This window comes from Rhinolophus sinicus, linkage group LG07, assembly GCF_036562045.2.
Source record: "Rhinolophus sinicus isolate RSC01 linkage group LG07, ASM3656204v1, whole genome shotgun sequence".
NCBI classification, from domain to species: domain Eukaryota; kingdom Metazoa; phylum Chordata; class Mammalia; order Chiroptera; family Rhinolophidae; genus Rhinolophus; species Rhinolophus sinicus.
The window spans coordinates 71541642-71569508 of NC_133757.1; the positions used below are offsets into that span (position 1 = coordinate 71541642).

Sequence of the window (27867 nt, forward strand, 5' to 3'; positions counted from 1 at the left end):
AGCACCAGACAGGCAGTACTGGAAATGGTGTTTAATCATAATTAAGTAGTTCATATGCGCAGCCTCCATGATTAAGCTGTTACTGAGGTCCTTGGGCTCCAGGCTGCTAGCTGAGCCTCCTGGTGGTGGGGCTGCCCAGAGCCCCCCAGTGCAGTTTCAGCGGAGGCTGGGCCTGTGGGCAGTGGCAGTGCCTCAGTCCCCATCACCGCTCCACGGCCAGGGCCTCTGCCTGCTCCTCTGGGAAGGCAATGTCAAAGATCTCCCGGTAGTGCTCCACGAAGTGCACCTCCAGGCCCTCGGTGATGAAGGCCGCCAGGTCATAGAAGTCCTTCTTGTTCTCAGCCGGCAGGACGATGCACGTCACCCCGGCACGCTTGGCCTGGGAGATGGGACCACAGGTCAGTGGGGACGGGACGGCTGCAGAAGCCCACTGCCCCACGAGGTGAGGGCGTGGTGGGCACCCTGTTCACAGTGGCCCTGAGCCAGACTGCCACAAGCCCTGTGTCACAGATGACGCCACTGGGGCCCAGGGGAACAGCACTGGCTGCTGCTCCCTTAGCCCACCACCCTCTGCCTCCCCCCGTGTCTGGATGAATCAGCACCTACTGCTTTACCTGTAAAGTTTGGCACCTAAAAATGCAATGAATGGCAGCTGAAAAACAGTTTTGAAAATGTAGCTATCACTAAATTTTTTCCAGTTTTAACCATCCTGCCCAATCCATGCAGCCGCCAGAGGGCACCCTAGTCAAGTCCCATCACTCCACTCACACCTCTCTGGGGTTCCCACCTCCCTCCCTCTCTCCCTCCCTCCCTATAGGTGGAAGCCCTTGTCTTCACAGGAGGCCCAGTCCCAACTGGACTTCCCCACTTGGTGGACAGTAGTTCCCACTTTGCAAGCAAGGAAAAGAACCCCTGCCTGAGGCTGTCGTACCATAGGCCTGCTGTCAGGTTCCTGGAGGCTGACTGCTTTAGGGGAAGAGGAGGTGCTGAGGGTGGAGAATGGGGGCTCTGGCAGGAGCTGGACATGCAGGCAACCCCAACAGAACAAAGAGCCTGCCCAGGGCAGACTTCCCCCATCTACCACAGCCCTCCAACCTACACAGCACCCTGAGGCCAGCCTCTCCAGCTTTTTCTCTGTGCCCATGTTCTCGGTGCCAGGCCAGGTGGGCAATGAGGAACCCTTGAGTCGGATGGGGGCTCTCTGGAGAGCTAGAATAGTCTCCAAAGTCTTGAAAATGCTGAGAGCCACTGGAGGTGGTGTGGCTGGGACAGCTCAACAGGGCTGCAGGCCAGCTAAGCCTGGGTCCCAATCCCATGCCTACCCATCTGTAAAATGGGCCATCACCCTTGTCTGATGAGAACGGTAACTGATCTGTCCCACAGCTGGCAGTGTGGGCACTGGGCAGGGAGCCCGGTAGGGGCACAGCACTCACTGCGATTGTCTTCTCCTTGATGCCGCCCACTGGCAGGATCTTGCCCGTGAGGGAGACCTCGCCCGTCATGGCCAGGTTCTGCCGCACTGAGCGGTCCATGGCCAGCGAGAGGAGAGCTGTGACGATGGTGCAGCCGGCGCTTGGGCCGTCCTTCGGGGTGGCACCCTGGAGGGAGAGGCAGGTGGGTGGTGGGCAGGTGCCATGCGCAGGGGGTGGGCCTGGCACTCCGCGGGCACAGTTGGGCCTCACCTCAGGCACATGTAGGTGGATGTGTGAGGTCACCAGGTACTGGTTGCTGGGATCGTGCTGCATCAGAAAGGCCCTGGCAAAGGTGTACGCGATGCGGGCACTCTCCTTCATCACCTCCCCCAGCTGGCCCGTCACCTCCAGGCTCCCGTCCTTGTCCCCCTTGCTGTCCTTCTCCAGAGGCCGCCTTGGGGACGTCTCAACAAACAGTGTGGAGCCTCCTGGAAGAGGCCAGCATGAGCCTTGGGACAGTTCAGGTTCCTAAGATGGCCACCCCATCCGTCACTGCTGGCACGCCTCAGGGATGTCCCCCTCTGTCCCACACTTCCCCTGGCTCTCCCCACTGAGGGCCCTCTCATCCTTCCCGTATCCACCCCCAAGCTCCCCACAGCTGGCTGAGGGACCCAAAGACAGCCACTGTGCATTGGCCCCACGTCGTGTACCCCCACAGCCTGCCAGTGCTGGACCAATTCTTAGGCAATGGCTTTGAATACAGCCCAAATAAGCTGACTTGCCACCCAGAGCCTGCGTCCTTAACGTACCCTGTAAAACTGCACCCAACCCTGCTGCCCACTGACAGGATAACCCTGGGCTATCAAAGGCCCCGAACCATGGGCTACGTCACTTGGACACGGAAATCCCCCTCTAGCCCCCTCCACTGCTAGGTGGTCCCTAGGAGCTCATGCTGTGAGGCACTCGCCCAAGGTGGCAAACCTGTCAAAGCATTGCCCAAATCAAGCTGGACTGCGCCTGCCACCTTGTGGTCCCACTTTCCCTTCCAGCCCTGCTGTGCCACCAGGCAGCAGAGAGGCATTCAGAGCAACGAGCAGCTAACTGCTCAGGTGCATTAGTGACAGCGATGGCCTTCTCCCAGGGGACGACCAAAGGGACAGGCAGTACTCACCCATGGCGGTCCAGGCCAGCCCCATGACCACGCCGGGTGGCGTCACGTCGTACATGCGCTCCACAGTGAACACTGGCTTCCCCACGAAGTCCTGCAGGTTCTCAGGTGTCACCTCCACGGACTCCGCCTCACCGCTGACAATCTTGTAGGCAGACTTCCGTAAGACCTGTGGGGGGCGCAGCGGGGTGAGGAGGGGCAGCCTGGCCACAGGCCCTGGCTCACCACCTCCCCTGTTCTTTCTGCTTTAGTTTTTTTAATTCTGTAAAATGTCCAACATAAAAAATACACCATCACAACCATTTCGAAGTACACAGCTCAGTGGCATTAAGTACATTCACGTCATTGTGCAGCGATCCCCACCATCAATTCCAGAACTTTTGCTTCTCCCCAAACTGACATTGTCCCCATTAAACACCCCCCCATCCACTTCCTGTCTCTCTGAGCCTGACTCCCCGGAACACATGAGCGAGATCAGACAGCTCCTGTCCTGTGTCTGGACTCCCTGCTTTCCAGCTCACCTTCTCCACCTGCTTCTGCAGGTTGCGCACGCCGCTCTCCCGGCAGTACTGCTTGATGAGGACGGTGAGCACGTCCGACGACAGCTTGGCCTTGCTCTCATCCAGGCCGCACAGGGCACGGGCCTGAGGCACTAGGTACCGCTGGGAGGAGAGCATGCCCTCAGGACCTTCCCGGGACGCCAGGGACTCCCAGAATTGCCCCCCCACCACCTAGGCCTCGGAACCAATGAGGCCCCACCACCACCCAGCCAAAGATCCCTGGCTGGTGAAGAGCCCCCAGGTGGACCAGGGCCTGCCCTCATGGAGCTTTGGTCCCTGGGGGAATTGGGGTCATCCAACATACACAGTGTGTCCATGCAGGCTACTCCAGGAGGCGACACCTAAGTCACCAGAAGGATGAGAAGCCAGTGAGGCAGTGTCCGGCCAGCACCCAGCGAGTGTCAGGACCCCGAACGGTGGGCCCGCAACCTATAGACGTCCAGCCTGCCACCTCTGCTGCTGCTGCATCTTCTGCCCACATTCCTGGCCTCCCTCCAGATGTCATAATAGATACTACTTCCTCCAGGAAGGCCTCCCTGACCCCTGCGATCACCCCACATAGACTGAGGCCCCATGGGCCAGGTTATGTGGCTGCTGCCTTGAGCAAACGGAGCAGGCAGAGGCTTCATGGGCACCCACAGCCCAGCACAACTCCTGCTGTACAGCACTCACCAGACAGAACCAACTGACACGGGGGTCAGCCCTGGAGCCCCCAGGAGTCCTTGTGTTCCTCCTGTCAACCCTTCAGGAGTTTCAAGGAAGCCCCCCCCCCCCCCCCAAGTCAGCCCCTCTTTTATCCAGTCGAGTCTCTGACCATGGATGGAGGATGTGGTGGGGCGTCCTGGCAGCCCTGTCATCACCTCAGCCACGAGCTCCTCCCCAGCCCCCCAGGGCCCGCCCCAAGGGCTGGCACCCAGCACCCGACTCAGGGCTGCAAGGGGCTCGAGGGGGAGAAATGCACTCAACCCTTTCCCAGAAAGAAAACCCCGCGTCGGAAATACAAGCCTCCCCTCTGCACCCCTTCCCTGTCCCTCGCCCTGTGTATCTCCCACTGTTCCCAAATTGTATCCTTTGTAATAAACCAGTAACAGTAAATAAACGGTTTTCCTGAATTCTGTGAGCTGTTCTAATCAATTATCAAACCCAAGGAGGGGGTGGTGGGAACCCCGATTTATCGCCGGTCGGTCTGAGGAAGAGAGGCCCAGGCCTTCTGAGTGGTGTCTACAGTCGGGGAGTCCCACGCAATGAGCCCTGAACCTGCTGAGGTCCCCCACTAACCCTGGGTAGTATCACAACCTAACTGAATTGTAGGACCCCAGACGGACAACTGGCTGGTGTGATGGTAGTTTACAACAGGTCTAGACGTACCTCAGTGACACGTCGCATGACACCACACAGCAGAGCCTGTATTTATCCTGTCTCCCCCCCCAGAACGGAAACTGACAATAGTCACCATAGACGGCATCCCCCAGCTCTGGTTAAGTGCCCGGCATGCAGTGGGGCGTCCCTCCCCAGGGCTCAGACAGCTGGCCTCACCTCTGCAATGGCGAGCTTCTCCTGGGCCACATAGCCCGACACGTTGATCATCTCCATGCGGTCCCTCAGCGGCTCTGGGATGGTCTCGGTGACGTTGGCCGTGCAGATGAACAGCACCTGTGGGAGAGGCGCAGGGGTGCTGCGGGACTGCTCACCCTGCCTCCCCGCTAGACCCAGCCCCGGGCGGGACGCGCACCTTGGACAAGTCCACAGGCACGTCCAGGTAGTGGTCCAGGAAGTTGGCGTTCTGCTCAGGGTCCAGAAGCTCAAGCAGTGCCGATGAGGGGTCCCCCTGGTAACCCCGGCCAATCTTGTCCACCTGGAGAGGCAGCAAAAGGTGGGTGGTGTTGGTACCCTGTCCTGCTCCTAAACCTGCTCACCAGACACTCAGGTGGGGGGACCAGGTGGGCCCAGACCCCGGCAGCACCAGGGGCAGGAGCTGGGGAAGCCCTGAGCAGGAGCCAGAGGGCCGTGGCTGTGGGGGAAAATGGGGTCCTCTGGGGCAGGAGGGGGGCCAGTGTCATGTGATGGCCTGGCTGCAGTGAGGCCACCACCCACGGTGACTCAGGGACCACTGACACCACAGGGGCCACGGGTTTTGTCTTGAGTCATCTGCTTGGTCGGGGCTGTCCCGAGCTCTGGGCTAGGACGGCCCCCTTGGGGAAGCCCAGCTGAGCCCAGCCGCACACACCTCATCTATCAGAATCAGGGGGTTCTCCGTCTTGGTCTTCTTCAGGCACTGAATAATCTTTCCCGGCATGGCGCCCACGTATGTCCGCCTGCGGGAGAGGGCACAGCTGGGCAAAGGGGCCTCACCCACCGGGGCTGGCCACACCACACCCATCTCCTGAAGCATCAGGACCTGTGTGCCGTACATCCTCCGGGACACCCCGGAAGAGGCAACAGGGAAATACACAATGCTGGAAAAACACGGATGGCTCCCGTCCACGCCAGTCACCCCAACATCCTCCTGCAGCTCAGATTCAGGGCAGGGGACAGAGATTCACAGCCCGGTCCCACTCAGACCTGTTCCCGCAGTGGGCACCTCATAGCCAGACAATGAAACCCAACGAAACAAGAGGGGCCGGGGGCAGCCAGGCACTTGCACAAGGAGCATCCCCACATCCAGGTATCACTGAAGGACAGCAGGCAGGGCCCGCCAGACCTGGGCGTCCCTGGGCAGGGCCTGAGCCCGGATGGCACTGTGCTAGGACTGCTTCCCGACAACCCGCTTAAACTCGGCTGCCTAAACTCGGCTGTAGATGCCTAGCATTCACAGGGAGCAAACCGGCTAGGAGTCCTATGCGTGTGAACTAAGGCCCAGCCATGCAGACAGACCACACACCAGGTAGAGGAAATAGGACTTAGCTGGACCATCAGCTCTAATGCGTCTTTTGGAGCAAAAATTAACATAAGATCCGATATTATATGTTATAATTATATTTTATATTATATTATATATTTACATTGTTTTATATTGTATATAGTATATATAGTATATTACATTGTATTACATTTACATATATTTATTCTATTACATACATTACATTATTTATATTGTATTGTAACTATACTATAATACATGGTTTTATAGTATAGTAAAATAAGACCAGGTCTTACATTAATTTTTGTTCCAAAAGATGCATTAGAGCTAGTGGTCCAGCTAGGTCTTACTTTCGGGGAAACATGGTATGAAGAAGAAAAAAGCAGGGATGAGGGATCTGGAATGCCACTAGGGGTGGGGGCAGTATTTTAAGGTGAGGAATGTCTTAGGGAGAGACCCTGAGCAAAGGAGGTAAGGGGGCAAGCTGTGTGGATATTTGGAGAAAGAGGGTTTTCTAGATAGGGTGAGCAGCCTGTGCAAAGGCCCTGGGGCAGGAACAGCAAGCAGGCCCATGTGGCTGGAGAGTGAGTGAGGGGGAGAGAGGGAGAAGATGACAGGGAGAGGATGGGGCAGGGCCTTGCGGGCCCCAGGGAGGAGTGGGGATTTACCCGAAGGAAGTGGGGGCCTGGGGGCTGTGGGCAGAGACCTTGGCCTTTATCAATGATAACAGGACAGTTCCATGTCCTCGTCCTTGTCAGAATCCTGGACCAACGTCAGCACAGAGCGCCTTCCTGCCCTGTCCTTCCGGGCCCCAATGACACCCCAACATCATAAACACCCTGTTCTTGTTCAGAAACTCAGCCATGGCCTTTCCTCACCCCAGGGAGGGGTCCTTGCCCACAGCTGCTGGGCAGTCCCCACATGGGGCACCGGGGGCCCCAAGGCCCCCCTGCCTCCCCTTCTGCCCCTCTCCAGGCTTCATCCTCCTGCTCCCCCACATCAGAGGCCAGCCCTGAGCCAAGAACCTCCCAGTCTTCCAGGTAGCTCCCTGCAGCCCGCCAGCCTCAGAGCAAGCCTCCCAGGCACACTTTCACTGTCCCAGCCTGGAGGCCTCCCCGAGACCCCGCACCCCATGCTGTGCATGCCCTGTCCCTTCCTGGAGCTCACACCAGGCTCTGAGCCAGGCGAGCTCTCGCCATGCCCACCAGGCAGCAGAATTGTCCATGTTTGTAGAGACGCCAGAAATGTAATTTTTAACATGGACTCAAATCTTCCCTGAATACTGCAGTGTGCCAGGGCTTTGGGGGCAGGTGGAGGGTCATGTGGCCAAGTACCAGGGAGGCCAGGAAATCCTGGTGGGTGGTCCGTGCAGATCATGTGTCTTCAGTCACGAGGCAAAAACACCTAGGCCAGAGCCACCTTCTCACCACTCCACCTCCCCACCCTCCTTTGGACCCGGGGGCCAAGTCGGAACAGACACTTGTGTATCTGCTATATTTGCGTCTCACCGAGGCTTTTCAAAGAACCACCCTCTGCGGAGGCCAGTGTGGCAGGAAGCCCCAGAATACAACATCCCATGGGAGGGCACCAGGCATGGGGCCAGATGGCTTTAAGACCCGGGACACCGAGGATACCAATACTAGCCAGGCCTCACTGGTGCGAGCTGCCCTGTTCTCACTGGGAGGCCATTTTGCCCCTCACTCTAGTCCTCAGTCCTTGGTCAGAGGGCCCAGGCCTCGGGCCAGAGTGTCGGGGCAGCTGATGCTGGGACATAAGCTAGAACTACTGGGGGCCATCTGCTCACAGGCCCTCCAAAGAGATCGAGGTTCTGATCCAGCTGTTTGAGCGCCTGGATTCAGCCAGGCCTGATCAGATCAATCCCGTCAGTTACCTACTCCGGTGTGAGTGGAGTTTACTACTCGTCACTGAAATCACTCAAGCAAAGGCAGACGCAGGCTCTGGAGGGACAAGGCCTGACAGGCTGGGGCGAGCCAGTCCGGGAGAGGCTGGGCTTACCTGTGCCCCTTGATCTCGGCCACGTCGGTCATGCCCCCAACGCTGAAGCGGAAGTACTCGCGATTCAGGGCGCGGGCGATGGAGCGGGCAATGCTGGTCTTGCCCACGCCAGGGGGGCCGTAGAAGCAGAGGATCTTGCCCTGGGTGGAGCCTCGGAGCTGGCTGACAGCAATGAACTCCTGCGGGCAGAGGTGGGTTCCCGTGAGACTCGGTCACTCGCTGCCTTGTGCAGAGCAAGGGCTGTGCCTGGCATAAGCCTGACCACCTTCTCGCACCTTCCAGGTGTCTAGAGGCTGCAAGAAGGGACAAGTCCTGTCCCAGAGGGGCCAAGCTGACTGGAGGTATCTTTTGCCACAAGGAGGGATCGCCTGTGGCACCAATGGGACAAGTAGGTGCCAGGAGAACATGGTGACTGACGACTGACTGTGGGTGACCACGGCACAGGCCGCGAGGGCAGCTCCCCACCTAACAAGACCCTGCCTCCCAACCCTGGGTCACGTTGGCCTTCTCGCTTCTGGTCTGGCCACGGTCCACCCGCCCTCAGTCAGGCCCTGCTTTCTCCCGTCTCAAGCACTACTTTTCCCCTCCTCACAAATCCATGAGCCTCCTGCAGCAGGGCAGGCTCGCTCCAACGCCAGTTCCTCTGGGGGACCATCCACCCCTTACCTTCTTGCTAACCTCCACCAGGCTTGCTTTGGCCAAGCCCCTTCTGTATCCCCAGACCCCTAAATTTACCAGGTGGCTCCTCTGGGTCTGCCCCACAGCACGAGGGTCTTCCTGGGCCCAGGCCCTGAGAGAGCCACCACCCACATGCAAATCCAGACCGTGACAGACCCTGCCTCTCTCTGCTCCAGTGCCCAGGCCCCAGGGCCCACGGGAGGGGGTGCAGGCGGCCTCACCAGGATGCGCTTCTTCACATCCTCCATCCCATAGTGGTCCTCCTCCAGCACCGCCTGGGCCCGGGCCAGGTCCAGGTTCTCGTCACTGTACTTGCCCCATGGGATGGACGTCAGCCAGTCCAGGTAGTTGCGGGTGACACTGCCACAGGACAGACCAGAGACGATCAGCAGGGCTCAGCCAGCCCCCCAACCCCTGCCGTTGCTAATCTACGTGGCTGGCACCCCCTGTGCCCGCAGCGTGAATTCCGCCGAGCACACCTTGGCTACACAGGCTAGAACCACTTTGAAAAGCTGTCCTGGCACAGGCCACCGTGGGGACTGGCACGGTTCCTGGCGCAAGTGTTAGGCCTATTTCTCAGACCAGAAACACAGTGCGCATGGGGACCGCTCAGGGTCCGACATCACGGAAGGGGCAGGGGTTAGACAACCTGATCCAGGGCAAGCGGGGAAATTGAGGCCTGGATGGTGGCAGGTCAGAACTTCCGGGAGAGTGACCCCCAGGCTGGGAGCTGTGCACCGGGGTTGGCACCTGCTCCCGGCATAGAATAGGCCCCTCAACAGGGTCCTTACAAGAGACAGTATAAGATTAACCTGTGTGGTTTTAGACACTAAATTTACGGACATTTCCAACAGCAGCATACAAAGCTCGTCTGCTACCAAAGAAAGCGAAGTCAGGGTGTGTATGGAATGGAGGTCTGCAGCGTCAGGAGTGCCAGCGTCTCCCGGGAACCCTGTGGAGAGCCCAGCCCGCCCCGGACACCCTGAGTCAGCAGGAGCTTGGGCCCTGCCCTCTGAGGGGCTGTCCCAGGACCTGGCCATCATGCAAACTGCCCAGGAGCAATGCCCAGTCCCTGGGGTCTGACACCACAGGCAGAGCCAGAAGAATCCCACAGGCCCTGAGCCCTGCAGCCCAAACCGTGGGCAGCCATCCTGATTTACAGCCAGTGTGCACTGACCACGGGTCAACACACTCACTTCCTGGCTACTCTTAAAGCAGCAAGAGGGAGGCCAGGGGAAGGACGCCGGGGAGGAGGGCAGCCTCGCGGGATGGCTCCAGGGACTCCTAGTCCTGACTTAGAGCAAGACATCCCCAGGTTGAAATCCCAGACCCCATCCAGCAGCTCAGAGGCCCTGGTCACTGACTCAACTCCTCCGAGCTCTGATTTCTCCAAGTGTAGATGAGGGTGACATGAGAGGACTGGCAGAGCCAAGTGTGTAAAACACCAAGGGCCTGTGCTCTCCTGGCTTTCAGGGCCGGCATCCCAGACCCCGCCAGGGGCCAGACGCGCTGCTGAGAGCAGCACGGCCGCCCAGGCGCTCACTTGAACTCGGACGAGTGGTTGTCCAGCAGGCCCAGCTTGCTCAGCTCCTCATCCACGACATCCATGACATGCTTGGGGACCACGAGCTCCTTCAGCCGCTCCCGGAACTTCTCCTCGATAGCGTCCTTGTCTTCCTTCTCCAGGCCCAGCTCCTTCTTGATGATCTTCAGCTGTTCTTGCAGGAGGTACTTGCGGTGTGTCTGCTTGATTTTCTCCTCCACCTGCAGGGCCGAGAAGCTGCCGTCAGATGGGAGCACACAGGTGTCACAGGCTAACGGGGTCTGTGGAGGGGCTGCTTCCTCAGGACTCAGAAAAAAAGGGAATCCAGTGCATGCAGCCTCCAATTCCTTCCATCTTTAACCAAAGTCTCCCCAAGCATGGGCCTTGCTGGGGCCACGCAATAAATAACAATAATAAATAGTTCACTTTTCGATCCTGATTACGACGAGGGAAGCTCGGCCTGAGGCTGCCATGTCCCCCACTTCCCTGACAGACAAGGCCGCGGCACACGGCTCAGAGCCCTGGGTTGGCACCGTGCCTGGCTCCAGTGTTCCATTATATTTATTTTGAGAGTTGGCTTGTATTGACAACCATTATAGGCCTTCCAATTATAAATGTGATGTGAAATTTTTTTGTCATAAAAACTACATGAAAAATTGAGTCAATTCTGAAAAACCACAACTGACTATCCAGGTGGTCCACCGATTTGACCAAAATTGGGAAAACGAGTCTCAAATACTTTAGTCTTGAGAAACAGTGTTGCCACCCTTCCCAGGCTGCTTTGCAAATTTTGAGCATTTTCCCCAGGACTCTGAAGTTCAGAGAAATCCTCCCCATCGACAGAGGACGGTTGGAAGGCCACCTCTCTCTCTGGGCTCTGCCACTGTGGCGAGTTGTAAGTTTTAACTCAGTCAGTTTCATAGGCCGACTGCACACAGCCCTCAGAGTAGAGGCGCCTTCTGGGATCAGAATTGCCCCACCCAGCTTACCTCCCGACCCAGGCGCTGCTGCAGCTTGCTCAGCTCAAACTCTTTCTTGAGGAGGGAGAGGGCCTTATATAGCCGCTTGGGAATCTACCAAGAAAAGGAAGATGTGAGAGGATGGTCAGAAGTCAGCAGCCATCTGGCGGGGTGGGGATGGGAGGACAGGTACTCTGTGAGCTGCTGCGGGAGAGCACGCACACTGGGGCACATTGCATGGCCATGCCTTACCAAAAGGAGGCACGCACGCCATCCCAACAAGCCCAGTTCTGGAAACACCTTCTACAGGTCTACGAGCAGTGTGGACCAGGATGTTTGTACAGGTGTTGTCCGTAACAGCAAGACTGGCGCCAACCCAATATACCTCCCACTGAATGATGGGCACCAGCCAATGGAATACTATGCAGCCGTTAAAAAGAACAAGGGATTAAAACAAGCCAAAACAGAACGAAGGAGCTGGACGTGGACTGAAGGACACGTGTTGATGTGAAATCATCTCCAAACGGAGCTGAGGAACCAGCCAGGCCGAGAGGCGGCCCCTCGGGCAGAGAGGGACCAGACGGTGAGCATGTGGATAGGCCACTCACGTTGGTCTCCTCCAGGACGTCCTGCAGCTCATGGGACTCGGCTCCAGTCAGCGCGGCGCCCATGTCACTCAGGTAGATGGGGTTGTCCACCACCCTCTGGCCCGCCTGCATCATCTGTAGCACAGACTCTCTGGAAGAAATGGGGCCGTTGCCACGGGAGCAGGGACTCCTATTGGACCTGAAGTCTCCTGTCCCCAGCAGCACTGAGAGCCCACTCTGCATGTGGGCCTCAGCAGCTTCAGGGCCGGTGGGGCCGCCCATCCTAAAGCCACGAGACTAATGCTCCTGTGCCCAGATGCAACGCCCCTAGGGCAGTCACATGGGGACCCCTCAGGAGATTTCCACCCCCTTCACCCCAGTTAACGACAATGAAGGCTTCTGGCCAAATCCAGGCCCTTGCTGGCTGAAAGGAGGCAAAGAATCTGGGCCAGGCCGTGGTCCCCCTCCCGCCCAGGGCCTCCCAGCTAGGAGGGAAGAGGCTCCACCCGCACAGGACTAGGCTCTGAGCCTTGAATCCCTGACTCCACAAGTCTTCTACCAGGACACTCTTGAGAAAAGTTCCTGCCAACCCATTGCCACAGAGAGCGCCCAGCCTGGCCTCGGGGAGGGTCAGCCACACACTGGGGTTGGGGAGGGGGCAGTAGACCAACCTGTAGAGAGGGTTCAAGGCGATGATGTCCCGGATGGTCTTCACAATCTCAGCAGTGAGGGCCTGGTGAGTGGGAAGGCCACCATGGGTCCCAGGGCCCGCAGGGCCGTGGCCCTGGGCAGCCCCGCCCACGTGGCCCTGGCCAAGGACAGCGGAGGCCCAGGAGCGGAGGCCAAATTCACGTCACAAGTGAGCAAAAAGTAAAACCAATCCTGTCTCTACACCACTCTGACTTTAGAAGGAGCTGTCTTGGGTGGGGGGAAGGGGTCCTTATTCCTTTATTTTAAGCACTATCCTCACAACCCAAACTCCTTCTTCTCAACCTCAGCCGTAAACCCCCCAGGCTGTGGCGTCTCCTTCGTCTGGGACCTGCCTGTGAGTCTGCAGCACTCAGCCTGTCCTGCCCTCCTGGAACCTCACCTCAGGCCCTTTAGAGGCGGGCACCCTGCTGTGGACGCCATGGATACGTGTCTCCTTCTTGCCTTCTCTCCCTGCCAGTGCTCCTGGCAGGACCACCGGGCAGTTTATGGCATAACAACCTGCACCTCATGTTTCCAGAAGGCTGCAGCTCCCAGAATATCATACTCCAGTGAGGGCACCAGTGGGCAAGCAGAGAGCGGCTGCAACAGCCAGGGCTGGCCAGTGTAATCGCCTGGTCTCTGCTTATCAGGATTGTCCCTGAATTGCCTGAGTTGGTCTTTGTAGAAGAAACCAGATCAGGCCAGCGAGAGGTCCACGGCACTCACATGAACAAGGGTGAACATGCTTTCTCGCCGAGACCCTGAGTCTTTTCATTGAACCATCTGTATGTCTGTCTTTCTCCCCCTGCAAGGTTCTCAGAGGAAACTCAAAGCTGTGCTGCCCAGTCTGGCAGCCACTAGGCCCCAGTAGCCATTCCCATGTAAATGAGTTAAAATTAAATAAAATTAGATCCATATTCTGTTCTTCAGTCACATCCGCCATAGGTCAAGTGCTTAATAGCCACAGGAGGCTAATGGTACAGAATTACAGAATATTTCCACCACTAGGGAATGTTTTCCCAGATAGCACTGCTCTCAAGGGCCCGTGTGGCCCTGAGGATGGCCTGTGGCCAATGCAGCCAAGCCCCTTCCAGCACTCAAGGCAGACATCAGCAATCAATCACAGCACTCTCCCCACTGAACTCTGACACTGCCCCAGAATCCTTCTCAACACAGTACCACAGGGTCAGAGCAAAGCTGTCAGCTATGTCCCCACCCATTGGAAGCTAGAACATGACTAGAACCTGCACTAAAAGAACTGGTGGAAAGACAATCCCACCACCACCTCAACAGGTGGCTCGCCACGAGGAAGGCAGGTAAGCCTAGGTCTGGGGGTCAAGGTGACCAAGAAGGCTGTTTCTTTCCTGTCTCAGACCCAAGGGTTGGGTCCCAGTGAATGTGCCTGCTTCCCTCGCCCCCATGCTCCGTCTGAGGGAAGGCTGGAGGTCCTTGTCACAGGCTGGGGCTGGACCCAGATTCAAACTCTGCCTCCTTCGAGACCAGCTAAGGCTCCTAGCAGATTTCTAATACCTTTCTCATTCCAGTTTCTCCCAAGGATTTTTGGGAGGAAATGTGTGCTCCCAGGAATTTGAGTACCTTGACAGGCTAGACCCTTCCCGAGTGCGAAGTTCACTCGGGGGAGCCCAGTGGGGCAGCGCTGACTTACCTTCACTTCCTCTGTGACCTGGAAGTCCTCGTGGACGACGTTCTCGACCTCCACCATGAGCACCTCACCAGGGGCGCCTGAGATGGGCTCCACCACCACCTCCACCTGGTGTCGAGCACCCAGGTCCTCCTCAGCCTCCTTCTTGCTCCGCTTCGGCTTCCGGCGGGGCTTCTGCTTGTTCTCAGCCTCAGCTTCCTCTGGCTCCACCTCCAGCTGTCTGCTGATGTGAATCCTGAAGCCGGGAGCGAGGCCGCGGTGAAGCCGCTGAAGCTGGGAAGGGCCCTACCCACCTTTCCCAGGCTAACAACTAAGGGTCCCCCTGGGCCCAGGCACCTGGGGTTGGGCGGCTCTGGGGCCCTCGAACTGGAGACAAGCTGCTTTCTCAGAACCCGTGCTCCCCTCCACTCTTGGACTCCAGCCAATTTATCCATTCCATTCCCCACACCAACGCCCTGCTGCCCTCCATGAACTAGTGGGTAAGCTGGGGGTAACGGGGCCCGTCACGGGCTGCCAGCTTGGCAGAGCCCATCTCTGGGGCTCTGCCTGCCCCTCCCTCAGCCTGGAGCTCACCACACAGCTGCTCCTTCATGGCGTTTAGGTCTCAATTCAAGGGCACTGCCTCAGAGGCCCAGTCCGGGCCACACGCGCCCACCACCCTGTCAATCTTCATTCCCCCCGCCACCGGAAGCACCCACTACCATCGACATTCAACTTGTGACCTGTTCTCATGCCCCTGGTGTCTCCCCACTCGGGGGGTGGGGGTGCTCCCCGAGGTGGCCCCTCGCCTGTTTCTCCACTCACAGCTGAATGCCTAGTGGATACCAGGCCCTGGGTGTTAAATGACATGTTCCACCTACAGGTTCTCCTCTGTCACACAGGTAACAGTGGTGCCTTCCTCAGAGAGCGGGCCTGACAGCCGCCCTGCATACAGACTCGGTGCCTGGCTGCCATCAGCAAAGTGCACAGAGAAAAAAAGGAGATCGGGCCTCGGTTAAGTCCCGAGTTGGCTCAGCCTCAGGACCCAGCAGGACTCAAGCGATAAGGCACCTCGTAGGTCAGTAGGCAGTTAATTGCCACCAGTTTGTATTAATTCTGGTTCCATCTTATTCTGTTCGCTCTGGCCGAGTCCTTCCAGGACACAGAGGAGCCACCTCTTCCGTAAAAAACTCTAATGGGAGTACCGTGTTTCCCCAAAACTTAGACCTAGCCAGACCATCAGCTCTAATGCGTCTTTTGGAGCAAAAATTAATTTAAGACCCAGTATTATAGTAAAATAAAATTGAGTCTTTTATTAATTTCTGCTCCAAAAGACGCATTAGAGCTGATTGTCCGGGTAGGTCTTATTTTCAGTGAAACACAGTACATGAAGGGGCATGGGGGCTCAATGCAGGGGTACCGCCACCAGGACTGTGCACACAATTGGGGCCCGGCACAGGTCATTTCCCCTGAGTGTGTTCTGGGGGTGCTTCCTGGCTGACCCAAGAAAAAGGCTCCATGAGAAAAAAGGATGGAAGACTCTAGATTCACCAAACGCCACCCAGCATCTTTGAAGAGGGGCTTTTCAGAACATTTACTACATCTCCACTACATGTTAACGGCATGTAACGCTGACGTTTCTCAAGTGTATTTGGTCACAGGACTCTTGTCAAGTGTCTTGGAAGCCCAATGTTCCTCAGGACACATTTGAAAAGTTAGTTGGTTTCTTCATTGAGAGCATCAACCCTAAGGTGATCTTACAGGCCTTTCTTTCTTCCCCGTGACAGCACAAGGGCTTAAACTGGGCTTACAAATGTTGAATGCAGCCCGTCCGCAAATTTTTATCAGGGATAAAAATTACACGGACTGACAAGGAAACGTGTCCAAGCGAAAACCGCAAATTGCTAAGCGTGACAAGGCAGCATGGCCTGCGGCAGATGCAGACAGGGGCACCTAGATGAGAAGGACGCCCGACCGTGAACAGCTGACACTGAGACACGGGACATGAAGCAACCTGCTACTTTGTTTTTGTGATGCTTTTCTGAAGAACATGCATTAAAGAAACGGCTTTCCAGTGACCACCCAGACTGCCACTTTAACAAGGGGACTCTGAGAAGGGGGCTCCAGAGGTGACACATCTCAGCCCCCAGCTTTGGCTGGGTCACTGCGGTGAGCAGGCCGCAGGGTTGACCGAGAAGGGCAGGTCGGTGCTGGGACCTGGGGGCACTCGGGGACACTCTTCCCGCCCCGTCCCACAGGCTCAGGCCCTGCACCTTCTGTGTCCCATGACGATCATGCGCAGCTTGTCCCCCAGGTCCTGCATCTCATGGATCTGCACAAACGTCCCCGTGTGGTACACTTCGTCCAGGCTCTCGACCACATCGGACTCGTTGCTAAGGGAGATGGACACAAAGGAACGTCGGCATAGGTGCTGATTCCACAGGGCGTCTCAGGCTAAGAGGGAGGACGGAGGGATAGACGAGAAACACCCCTTCCAGCCCCGACTGAAAACTGAGCGACCTCCTCGCTCCCGCAGGGCTTCTGGAGTCCAGTAAAGCATCTGCTAGCTAAGGGCCACTGGCGGTAACTGCACACAGATGAGTCGCTCCTGGCTGAGTTGGTCCTGAGCCGGCCTGGATGGACTTTTGATTCCAATCCATACCCCCATTACAGAGCCTGCTCAGGATGGAAGTGGAACTATTTCTACCAGGAGTCAAGGGGGATGGACCCGGAGCTTTGGTAACTGCCCACTTAGCTCTGTGCTGAAGTAGCCGTGCAGGTGGATGTGTTTTAACACCAAGGGTCCTTGAGGTTAATATCCCCCCATATTGACAATGCATGAAGCCCAGCGCTGCGAGCCGAGCCTTCAGCCCAGACTACAAAGGGATGCTCGGCTCTTGGCTTAGTCCCCTGTAAGCTGTGCTTGCTTTCTTTCAGGTCAAGGGTCAGAGGTCCAGGCTACTCTACGGAGCAGGACTGGTGGTGAGCTACACTCCAGGGCAACTTCAGCAAAGGAGTGAAGGAAAAATTACACTTACGTGTCATCTCTCTTTAGAAAGACGCCGGCATATGGCTGGGCAAGACGGACTTTCCTTCTTAGCAGCTCAACCAACTTCTTATTTTTAACCTAGCATGACAATGACCCCAAAGTGAAATGCAGGGCAGGTTTTCTAGCTGACATTTGACAGCAGCTCTAGCATTTTCTGTATTATTCTCTGAGGACATGCTAATCTGATCGGGGACACTAACCGACATCGTTCAGGAACCCCTGAATCAGAAACAAACAAACAAAAGACAGGTAAATGGAGAATGGAGTGGGACAGGGTTGACCAGCTGTGCTCCTCAGTGGTTCCCCAGCTTCCTAAAGAAAATTCAAAGTAAACGAATGGCTGGAATCATGAAATTAATTTAACATTCAATTTCAAGAGCTGTTTCAGGGCAAAATGTCTTGGCCTGAAAATCTAAACCATCCTGATTTCATCATCAGAAGGATGACACTAAATGGGCATAATTCAAATGTGGCCTATCCCACGGGTGAGACCTTCCTCCAATTTCACTGAAAGTATGTCCTGATCACATCGCTACCCTATTCATCCCCTATGATCACAGCACATTGACTTGATGTCCTTTCAATGGCAGGCAGAGTTAATGATGTCTCCTAGGAAACAGCTGATGGGGGTGGTGCAGATGTCTTTAGGGCCCAATTGATTTGTTTCAAGCCTAAGTTAATTCCCAGACCAGACTCTGATTAAACTTAACAGCCCTCAAACTTTAGTGCGCATCAGAATTACATGGAGGACTTGTTAAAACAGATCACTGGGCCCCATCCCTGCAGTTTGGTGCAGCACTAAAGAGGGCCTGAGACTGTACATTTCAAACAAGCTCCCCGGTGATGCTTCTGGTCCAGGCACCAAGCTTTGAGAACCAGTGTTTTAACTCACTCCCTAACAGGGTCTCCTCTGGTTCGCAAATTCTCACCAGTGTAGATGTATTTTTCCCACGAAAAAGGTCCACGACAACCGTCAGGATGGTACGTGACCAAAGAAAAATGAAGAGCCACTGGTCTATACTCAGAGGCTACTGGATAAGGAGAGAAGCTACGGGGCAAGTTAGCCACTTACAGTGTCAACTACAACACTGAGAGTAAAGGGCGCTCTGCTAACAAGTTCAGAAACATTCATCACATCCCACAGACGTTTTCCCCATCTCTCCTGTGCTAACAGCTGACTGCTGTATCTGAGCACCTATCTCTCCCCTTTGGCAGAATCCCTTTTCGTTCTTTACAAGATCATAGCAACAGAAATACAGTGATACCACATGCCAACCTCATGCTGGCCAGTGACTTGTTTAACGCTCCTGGCTAGCTCTGAGTGGGCAGACAGAATCTCTTAGAAGAATCGTATCTCTGCTTGGGCACTGGGGACAAAGGACATCTGCCACTCTGCAGGACTACGGGGACCATACTTGGTGAAGTCCTGGCCCCAGGGGCCTCGGAGAATAGAGAGGACTGCTGAGGATGGGGTCAAGAACGGGAAAAAGGTCTCCAGGGCACACTTCAGAACTATCAGAAGTGCCCCAAAGAGGACACAGCAGCTACTTACTATTGAGACATGCTAAGCACCAGGCATCATTCTAAATTCTTTACACATGACCTCACTTACCTCTCACAACAGCTCTAAGAAATGAGGTATTATTAGCACGTCCATTTCACAGATGAGAAAATGGAGGCCCAGAGGAACAGCTTGCCCAAATTTAAGAAGCCAGGGGCAGTGAAGATAGCCAGAGGATCTGGCTCTGGGGTCTGCAAGTAACCACTACTCAACATCAAGGAAGACCCTGGAAAGGTAGCTCAGACACACACAAGCAGCAGTGCAGGAGATGAGGTGGAGGGGCCCCTTCTGTTCCCTCCCCACTGGCTTGCTGCTGCCCCTCTGTATTGTCCTGTCCCTTTCCAAGGGATTCCTGAGATTTATTTAGAAGAGACTGGAGTGTGAGGGGGAGAGGCTGGAGGGTGAATGTAGAGGCTGACTCATTGTATGACCTTGCTTAGAGTTAACAGATAACCTTTCTTCTCCATAGACTGCAGTTTCCACATTTAACAAAAAACAAAGAGGGAGTGGGGAAGAAATGAAGCATTTGGGTCCTTCCTACTCTAAAAACTCATGTACCTTGCACTCACACTGCTTTCTCTCTATTACATCACCCTAGTTCCCCCACGCAACCCTCCCTTTATGGCTCTTAGTCTTAAACGATCTGGTTTCCTGCCTCTTACACTAGAATGTAAGATCCTTAGGCACAGGGATGGTTTGACTTGTCTCTTGTATCCTCAGTGCCTGCTACATGGCAGATTAAGAACACTGCTGAATGAAAAAAACCACAGCTGCAACCACTGAGAACATTCCTCTCCCACTTTTCTCCTCAGTCTCCACTACCACTCCTTGCTCTATTATTCCCTATAGCACTTATTGCCTCCCAGCACATACTTTACTTACTAATCTTGTTTATTGCCTCTTGCATCCTGCTAAAATGTGAGCTCCAAAGGCAGGAATTTTTGTCTGTCATGTTCACTGCTGTAGGCCTAACACCTAGAACTGAACCTAGCACATGGTTAGCGGTCAAGAAGTTTAAGGACGGAATGAATCCTGAGCCTAAAGGGACTCATAACAGAAGGGAGAGAGGGTTACAAAACATTTACCTGCAAAAAAGTAACTGGCCACAAGACTGTTCTGGTCCCTCTCAGAGCCGGACTTCTATGATTAGGCCTCTTAAGTGGACAGTCCTATGCTCATTGGGTTCAACTCCCCTTAAGGGATCCTAAAGGGGGAGGAATGTGGCCCAAATTCACTAAGATAGTAATGAGCAGACATAGATTCGAACTCCTGCCTCTGAGAAACTTCGTGTCTGAAAAACTTTCTATGAATGACGGTGCTAAGTGATTTCTTGGTTCAACCTGTTGCTTGAAGAGGTGAGGATACGGAGGCCAAGGAGGGGGCTCTCTTTACCTCGATAATTTTGATAAAGCGCGGGAACACCGGGTTGCGGGTGACGGCGATGAGAGGCAGGTACGGGAACACGTCCGGGATGGTCATGGGCGTCAGCGCCGTTACGACGGGGCCTTCCCCACCGCCCGCGCTGCCCCCAGGGCCTGCGGCACCATCCTCCGCGCCGCCCTCGGAAGCATCCTCACCGCCCGAGAATGCAGCGCCGCCGCCGCCGCCTCGGCTGTTCGCCTCCCAAAGCCCACGCCACTGGCCCGTGGCTGCGGGACCACGACCCCACAGGGCCCAAGGAGGAGAGGCGTCGCAGGCCCGCCTGCCTCTGGGCAACCACACTCCGGCCGCAGTCGGAACCCGCCCCCCCGCGACGGGCAGCAGCGGCCGCCGCAGCGCCCAACACCGCGCAGCGCCCCACAGTCGCACGTAGCCTGTGCCCGCAGCCATGGCCGGGCCATCCTGGTGGCGCACAGGGTTTGCGTCATTTCCTCTCGTCTGGATGAGGTGCACGTGACGTCGGGCGCGTGCTCCTATGCCGGAGGAGGACTTGGCCCGGAACAGAGAGCTGCGTGGGGCGGGGCTTGGAAGATAGTGGAGGCGGTGCCTACAAAGAACAGAGGGGGCGGGGTTCGAGCTCCCTCACGCCCACGTCTTCCAGCCAACCAGCTACCGCGTCCAAGGCCCCTTCGGGTCACGTGGATGGCTGTGAGCACGTGTCGTCGTCCCGGGAAACAGAGCTGTTGCTTTAAGTGAAGCTTTAGGAACACGTGGACAGGCCTGTGCATACACAAACGCTTAGGGCTTGCGGGTGACAGGCGCATGCCCAGGCTCTGGGGGACCGGTTTGGGAGAAGACGAGCGCATGCTCTGACTCCAGGGAGAGCATAAGCATACCCAGGCGCTGGGAGGTGGGTGGATTCGGCCTTCCGCGGAGACAGGTGCACAGCCTTGGGTTCCGACACCTTACAGCGCTCATCTCTAGTCTGCGCATGCCCAGACTGTGAAGCGACTTCCCACGACGGTTGAGGGGCAGTGGTGGCGGCGGAGCAGCGAACGAGATGCTGGTGTTCTTGCTGTTGGCGGCGGCGACCTTGCGGCTCTGCCCGCTGGCCAGAGCTCAGCCGCTGTGCCGGTGGGGCCTCCCTCCCGGGTTGGGGTACTGCCAGGGGTCCCGGAGGGGGCTGGCTTTTCTGAGCAGAGACCTGGGCGGAATCCAGGAAAAACGCTTCGCTCCCCAATCTCATTGTGACTTCCCGGTTTACTCTTCTAGGAATCGAATTTGATGCCTCCCTTTCCTCCACCCCACCCCACCCCACCCATCAGTCCATCAACTCCCACTGCCGCTTTAAAACTTTGGCCCAATTCTGAACCCTTCAGGCTACCTCCTCTGCCACTACCCTAGGCTGTGCCCTCCTGTCAATCCCCCACTCCGGCAGCCAGAGAAATTATTGTTAAACGAATCTGATCTCGGCATTCCCCTTCCCTGGTTCTCTGCGGCACCCAGAATAAAACCCAAGTTCCTTGCGCAGCCTGCATTTCCTCGCGTGATTTGGCCCAGGCCTGTCCTGTAAATTTTCGGATGTTGAGCAACATTCCTGGCCTCCCGCCACTAGATGCCAGCATCTCCTTACCCAGGCTTGACTATCAATCAGAAATGTCTATGCATTGCCAAGTGCCCCCTGGGAGTTTGACAACCACAGAGTTGGCCCCTGCCCACCGCTGAATCACTGCACCATCCACGCTGTCCTTTTAACTCGCCAAACTCGGTCCAGCTTTGGGGACGGGGAGGCAGCTCACGCTACTCCCTATGCTTGGCACGCTTTGCTTCCAGGCTTATTCCTCATCAGTCAGATCCTGACTTCAATAGCATATTTCCTTGTTTAAGAGCCCCCTCGACCTGTTACCGTTCTCTTTCCCCCTCCCCATAGCTGCTTTTTTCTATCAGTCACTAAACTAACTTCTATTATTTTTTTCTTTTGACACTTTTTCTTCTCTGTTGCTGTCACTAGAATATTAGCCTTGGAGGGAATAGAATGTTTATCTTATTTTCTCCTTACCTAGAACATTTTTAGATTTCAGGAACTATGGCAAAGACTAGGCAAGGTGCCACGGGGGCTAGACAGATGCTAAAGCCTAGTTCCTGTCCTGAGGGAGCTCCTGCCTGGAGTGAGCTGTCACATACATACAGCAGGACCCTGTTTACCAATGAAATAATGCTTTTGCTGCGCGGGCTCATTTGATCTTTACAACGAGATTCACGGAGTAGTAGTGATTCCTTGACCTTATATTATAGATATGAAAACAGACCCAGTGAAATTAAAGACACATTACTAGTCAGTGGGGCGTAGGGTTTTCCGGTAAGATTTACTAGGAGGACTTGTCTCAAAGTCTGAAAAGATTGGTTAAATCTAATTCTCCCATTTCCCCACATGGGTTCTCAAAGTGTGGTCCTGGACCAGCAACAACAGCATTACCTGAGAATTTGTTAGCCCTGCAATTCCCTGAACCAGATACTCAGGTGGGGCCCCAGCCCTTTTCAGTTTATCAAGCCCTCCAGGTGCTTCTGGCGCACAGAACACGTGGTGTAAACTATACTAATGTTCTCCCAGACACCAACACCCCCCTCCAAAAAAAAAATGAAAAAACAGAGTAGGAATTCCTACTCTTCCTAATCTGGGGTCTGCAAATGAGCCCTTATGAGCCCTGGGAATTATATTTTTGTGTATCCATATGTCTGATTGTGAGAGAAGAGGGCCCCCAGTTGCATTAGATTTTTCAGGAGCTCCCGTAACCCGAACAGCATCAAGAACAGGTACTTAAAAGTTAACCCAGAAGCAGACTGATCAGAGTCATGCTGAATACACAATAGATGTTGACAGATGGTATCTCTTGTCGCTTACCTCTAGTAGTCACACAGTGAGGACAGGAAAGATGTTTCATGATGGACAGCAAAATCAAGGGGTATGTGGCTCCATATTTAACATTCATTTTTCACATTTAATCACTGGATCAGAGCATGTCCCAGTATTTTGGGGGCGCTAGTGTTGTATCAAACATAAAACACTGTCTAATCCTTACCATTGCCTTTTGAAATAAGGGATTTATCGTCCCATTCCACTAAAAAAGTAGTTGAGAGAGATCAAGTAATCTGGACAAAGCCAGGAGATAGAAGTGGGTTTAGAACTCAGATCACCAGTGTTCTATTTGATAAGAGATTTTAAATCCACAGTAACATAGGAAGCAAATTGTTACTTTGTTTACATGACAATGCAACAGGAAACTCCACATGTGCCTAAAATGCATGAAGAAAAAATATTTCACCAGTTAAATGTGTTTCCTATTGACATTTCAGAAGAGGCATTAGCATTTCTAAATAATCTCCAAGTAATTGGTTTCTATAGTGTTAACTTTACGATTCTTTGTCCTCTAGCCTGTCTTTCTAATAACTAACATCTGTAAACAATAATGTACATGAAAGGAGTTATGATATGAATTATCCTGGAATTTTTTCCCCTCTTTATTTTAACGTGATAGAGTCACAACAAGTTACAAAAATAGTTTAGAGACATCCCAGGTAACCTTTACCCAGTGGTGACATCTGACATAACCAGAGTATAATATCAAAACAAAAAGAACATTGATACAATCCACCTGCCTAATTCAGATTTCACCTGTACATTTTCTGTGTTGCACATCAGGACATTGTTTTTATCAGGTGTTTATTATTATTGATACTAAGATTTTGTGACTGTTCCTCTAGGGCCACCTGTATTTTTCATCTGCGACAGCACGATTGATTAAACATCCTTGCAAGAAAAATATAGCTCTGTATCTAGGGTAAGTGCCCATTTTGTGAATTGTTACCTTCCTTTTTTATTAAAACGTTGGATTTGCCCTCACTGACTCATTCAACAAACATTCAGGAAGATGGCTCTGTCCTGTGTTGCTAGTTGCTGGCCTGCGGGGAGTCCACAGTTGGGGTGGGGGTGAGAGGAAGAGAGATGAAGAGATAATCAAGTAACCAAAATAATTAAGTATACTGTGGTACCACTTGTCACAGATGTTTGATATAAGCACTCATGGGGGGGGGGGTCCAAGGAGAAAATGCCCAGGAAGTTTCCACTAGGGAATTGATGTCCAAACTGGGTTTTGAAGGATAAATAGGAGTTCACCATGGGGGGAAGGGGAACCCAATATGAATGAGCTTGGAGCAGAGCACTCAAAGAAATGGAGACGCCATGCCCAGCATGCACTTAGGGTTGTCAGGGTGCAAGGGTACCAAACCAGGTATATACATCATACCAAGATGTTTACACCTCATCCTGAAGGCAGTGGAGAATTTGGGGCCACACAATGTGTTTAGGAGGATTTCTGAAAGCCCAGGCCAAGAAAACAAAACAACACAGCATAAAAAAGCCTAAATAGAAGGAAAGGCCCCAATTGTTGACTTGAAGGGTATGTGGAACTGAGGTGAGCAAGTGGTTTAAGACGGTTCCCAGTTTTCTGGTGGAAAGATTATGGAGAGGAGTGGTGACCCGGGATAGCGTGCTGCCTGCAGGACGTGGAGGACACATAAGGCCAGAGATGGGAACAGAAGGTCAAATCCATGTGTGTGGTGGTTCCAGCTGCAGGCATCACATGTTCACTGATCAGAGGCTCTGGAGGATATTGACTTCACAGAGCAGGTCGGAGAAGAGAAAGAGACAGAAAGCAGGAGACCTCGAAGCCGAGGGCGGCAGGAAAAAGGAGGAGGGCTGTCACGGAGAAGCCACAGCACAGGGACAGAGAAGCAGCCCTGGGAGGCAGTGGGGTAGAAAGAAAGCGAAGACACGAAGGTCCAAAGTTTGTGTTACTGTCTCCAGAAGCCAAGATGACAGAAGAGAGAAGAGAGATCACTATAGAGAACTCAGCAGTTAGGGACGCAGGATCTGGAGGAGGTTCCCATTGATAGGCAGGCCTGGAGTGAGGGGCAACCACATAGACAGGTCCCCCAGGGAGGGGGTGGGAAGCAGGGAGGCAAGGCTGGTCCTGGGCCGGGTGAGGACTCAGCTGCTCCTTCCATACCAGAAGCATCTCAAATGATAAGATGCAAATTCTGTCATTCCTTTAGCGCTGATCTGCCGTGGATTTACCACTAGCCACATGTGGCTATTTGAATTTAAATTTTCCATCAGCTGATGAATGGATAAACCAAATGTGGTCCATCCATAACATGGAATATTACTCAGCCTTAAAAAGGGAGGACATTCTGACACCAGCTACAACGTGGATGAACCTGGAGGACATGATGCTCAGTGAGATAAGCCAGACACAGGAGGACAAATACTGTGTGATTCCCCTTATCTGCGGTCAGATTCATAGAGATAGGAAATAGATGGTGGTGCCAGGGCCTGGGGAGGGAAATGGGTTTAATGGGGACAGAGTTTCAGTTTTGGAAGATGGAAAGTTCTGGAGATGATGGTTTGGATGGCTATACAACAATGTGAGTGCACTTAATTCCACTGAGGTGTGCACTTAAAAATGGTTAAAATGGGGGCTGGCCCGGTGGCTCAGGCGGTTAGAGCTCTGTGCTCCTAACTCCGAAGGCTGCCGATTCTATTCCCACATGGGCCAGTGGGCTCTCAACCACAAGGTTGCCAGTTCAATTCCTCGAGTCCCGCAAGGGATGGTGGGCAGCGCCCCCTACAACTAAGATTGAACACGGCACCTTGAACTGAGCTGCCGCTGAGGTCCCAGATGGTTCAGTTGGTTGGAGCATGTCCTCTCAACCGCAAGGTTGCCAGTTCGATTCCTAGACTCCCGCAAGGGATGGTGGGCTGCGTGCCCTGCAACTAGCAATGGCAACTGGACCTGGAGCTGAGCTGCACCCTCCACAACTAAGACTTGAAAGGACAACAACTTGAAGCTGAAAGGCACCCTCCACAACTAAGAACTAAGATTGAAAGGACAACAACTTGACTTGGAAAAAAGTCCTGGAAGTACACACTGTTCCCCAATAAAGTCCTGTTCCCCTTCCCCAATAAAATCTTTTTTAAAAATGGTTAAAATGGTAAAATTTATGTTATATATGTTCTACCACAATTAAAATAAATTGTGAAATATAAATGTTGTGTGTATTTTACCACAATTTTAAAAAATCAAAAATGTTTAATTAATAAAAATTAAATACAATGAAAACATCCACACAAACTAACCACGTTTCAAGCACTCAGTATGGCTAATGGCTACCATGTGGAACAACTCAGAAATATTTATATAGGACAGGGCTACTTTAGAGCAGAAGTTGCAAACCACAGCCCCTAGGGCCAGATCCAGCACACCATTTGATTTTAAAAGTACCACTGGCAAGTTTTTTTATCCCCCTCCCCCGCCCCCCTAACTCCGATTCAAGCCATTGTTCTCAGTCTAGTTGTGTAGGACGTGGCCAATGTTGGTATTATGAGCCTTGCGCTCCACCTGGCTGAGGCAGTCGGTCGCTGGCCTCTCATGGCCGTTCACGTCAAGCCGTTGTTCATAATCTTAGCTGTAGAGAGCGCAGCTCACTGGCACATGTGGGAATCGAACTGGTGACCTCGGCTTAGGAACACAGCTCTCCAACCACCTGACCCACTGGCCTGTGCCCTAAGACTAGTCTTTACACTTGTATATGATTGAAAACAAAAACAAAAGAAGACTAATATTTGGTGATACATGAAAATGATGTGAAATTCAAATTTCAGTGTCCAATACAGTTTTATAGGCACATGGCCATACCCATCCGTACTGTTCATGACTGTTTTCACACTACAGTGGCAGAGCTGAGTCGTGGAGACAGAGGCCATGCAGCCCCTAAAACAGTTCCTATCTGGCCCTTTACAGAGAAAGTTTGCCAGACCCCAGCTTAGGACACAACAAGTTTAAATGGTATCCTGATGCCCAGAACACACTGGAGTCAGGGAGCGTCTGACTCCAAGGGCGTCCAGAAACGAGAAGTTCTAATACTTAACAAAATTATGAGATAGCACTTTTTGCCTATCATGTGGGTGAGGACGGAGGCCAACGAGCATGAGAGTAAGAGGATTCCCCTCCTGTGGAAAGACAGTTTGTCAGAATCTGTCAAAATGTTCAATATATATACTAGGACATGATCCCGTTTCTAGGAAGCTAACCTAACTTGTTTATATTGCTAGTGCAGGCCCTTCCTGAGACCTGTGTCCCAGCTGGTCCCTCTGCCTTGAGTGTCCTTTCCTCTTGCAGTCAAGGGGAGGAGCATTCCAGGCAGCAGGGATAGCACGTGCAAAGGCCCTGAGGCAGGACCTTGCTTCATTGTTGGAGGAACAGTTCAAGTGCAATGACTAAGTGGGGAGAGTGAAGGGGATGTCAACAGTGTCACATCAGGTGGGGTTTTGTAAGCTGTAGTGATGAATTTGGATTCCTGTTTAAGTCTGGTGGGAAGCCACCAGAGAGTAAGCAGGGGAGTAACACAATATGACTTCTCTCCTGAAAGGTCACTGTTGGGTGGAGAACAAAAAGCAGAAAGGTGAGACAGTAGAAGGACACAAGTGAAGGGCTGAGGCCATAGTTCATCAAGAGACCAGGGAGGCATTATTGGAGGGAGATAGGGTTCTAAGAATGGTACACAATATGAAGGTAAAAATAGCAAACAGAATTATATCACTCTCCCTCAACTTTGTATTGGAGGTCACAGCCAATAACACAAATTGGCCTGTTGCCTGTTCGATCCTCATGTTACCTGTTCAATCCTCATGTGGGGCACTGTG

The 27867-nt window shown here is 53.8% G+C and overlaps 2 protein-coding genes across 2 annotated transcripts in view; one reads left to right on the forward strand and one right to left on the reverse strand.

Annotated features, from left to right (window-relative positions):
* Positions 1-16: 16 nt before the first annotated feature.
* On the reverse strand, positions 17-20583 carry LONP1 (lon peptidase 1, mitochondrial). The gene is made up of 18 exons (XM_019710787.2): positions 20118-20583; positions 17154-17242; positions 16389-16508; positions 14140-14371; positions 12455-12516; positions 11805-11934; positions 11227-11310; positions 10238-10458; positions 8916-9054; positions 8017-8195; positions 5368-5455; positions 4873-4995; positions 4677-4793; positions 3102-3242; positions 2584-2749; positions 1683-1900; positions 1434-1598; positions 17-379 (listed from the first exon to the last, which is right to left on the reverse strand). The coding sequence occupies exons 1-18, from the start codon at positions 20553-20555 to the stop codon at positions 203-205; spliced, it is 2889 nt and encodes a 962-aa protein (XP_019566346.1). The 5' UTR covers positions 20556-20583; the 3' UTR covers positions 17-202.
* A 142-nt stretch (positions 20584-20725) lies between these two features.
* The window catches only part of CATSPERD (cation channel sperm associated auxiliary subunit delta), a 43074-nt gene continuing 35932 nt past the window's right edge, over positions 20726-27867 (forward strand). The window contains exons 1-3 of the mRNA XM_019710749.2: positions 20726-21239; positions 23014-23068; positions 23868-23944. Of these exons, the coding sequence (XP_019566308.2) occupies positions 21166-21239; positions 23014-23068; positions 23868-23944 (206 nt within the window). The 5' untranslated portion in view covers positions 20726-21165. The remainder of the gene's footprint in view (positions 21240-23013; positions 23069-23867; positions 23945-27867) is intronic.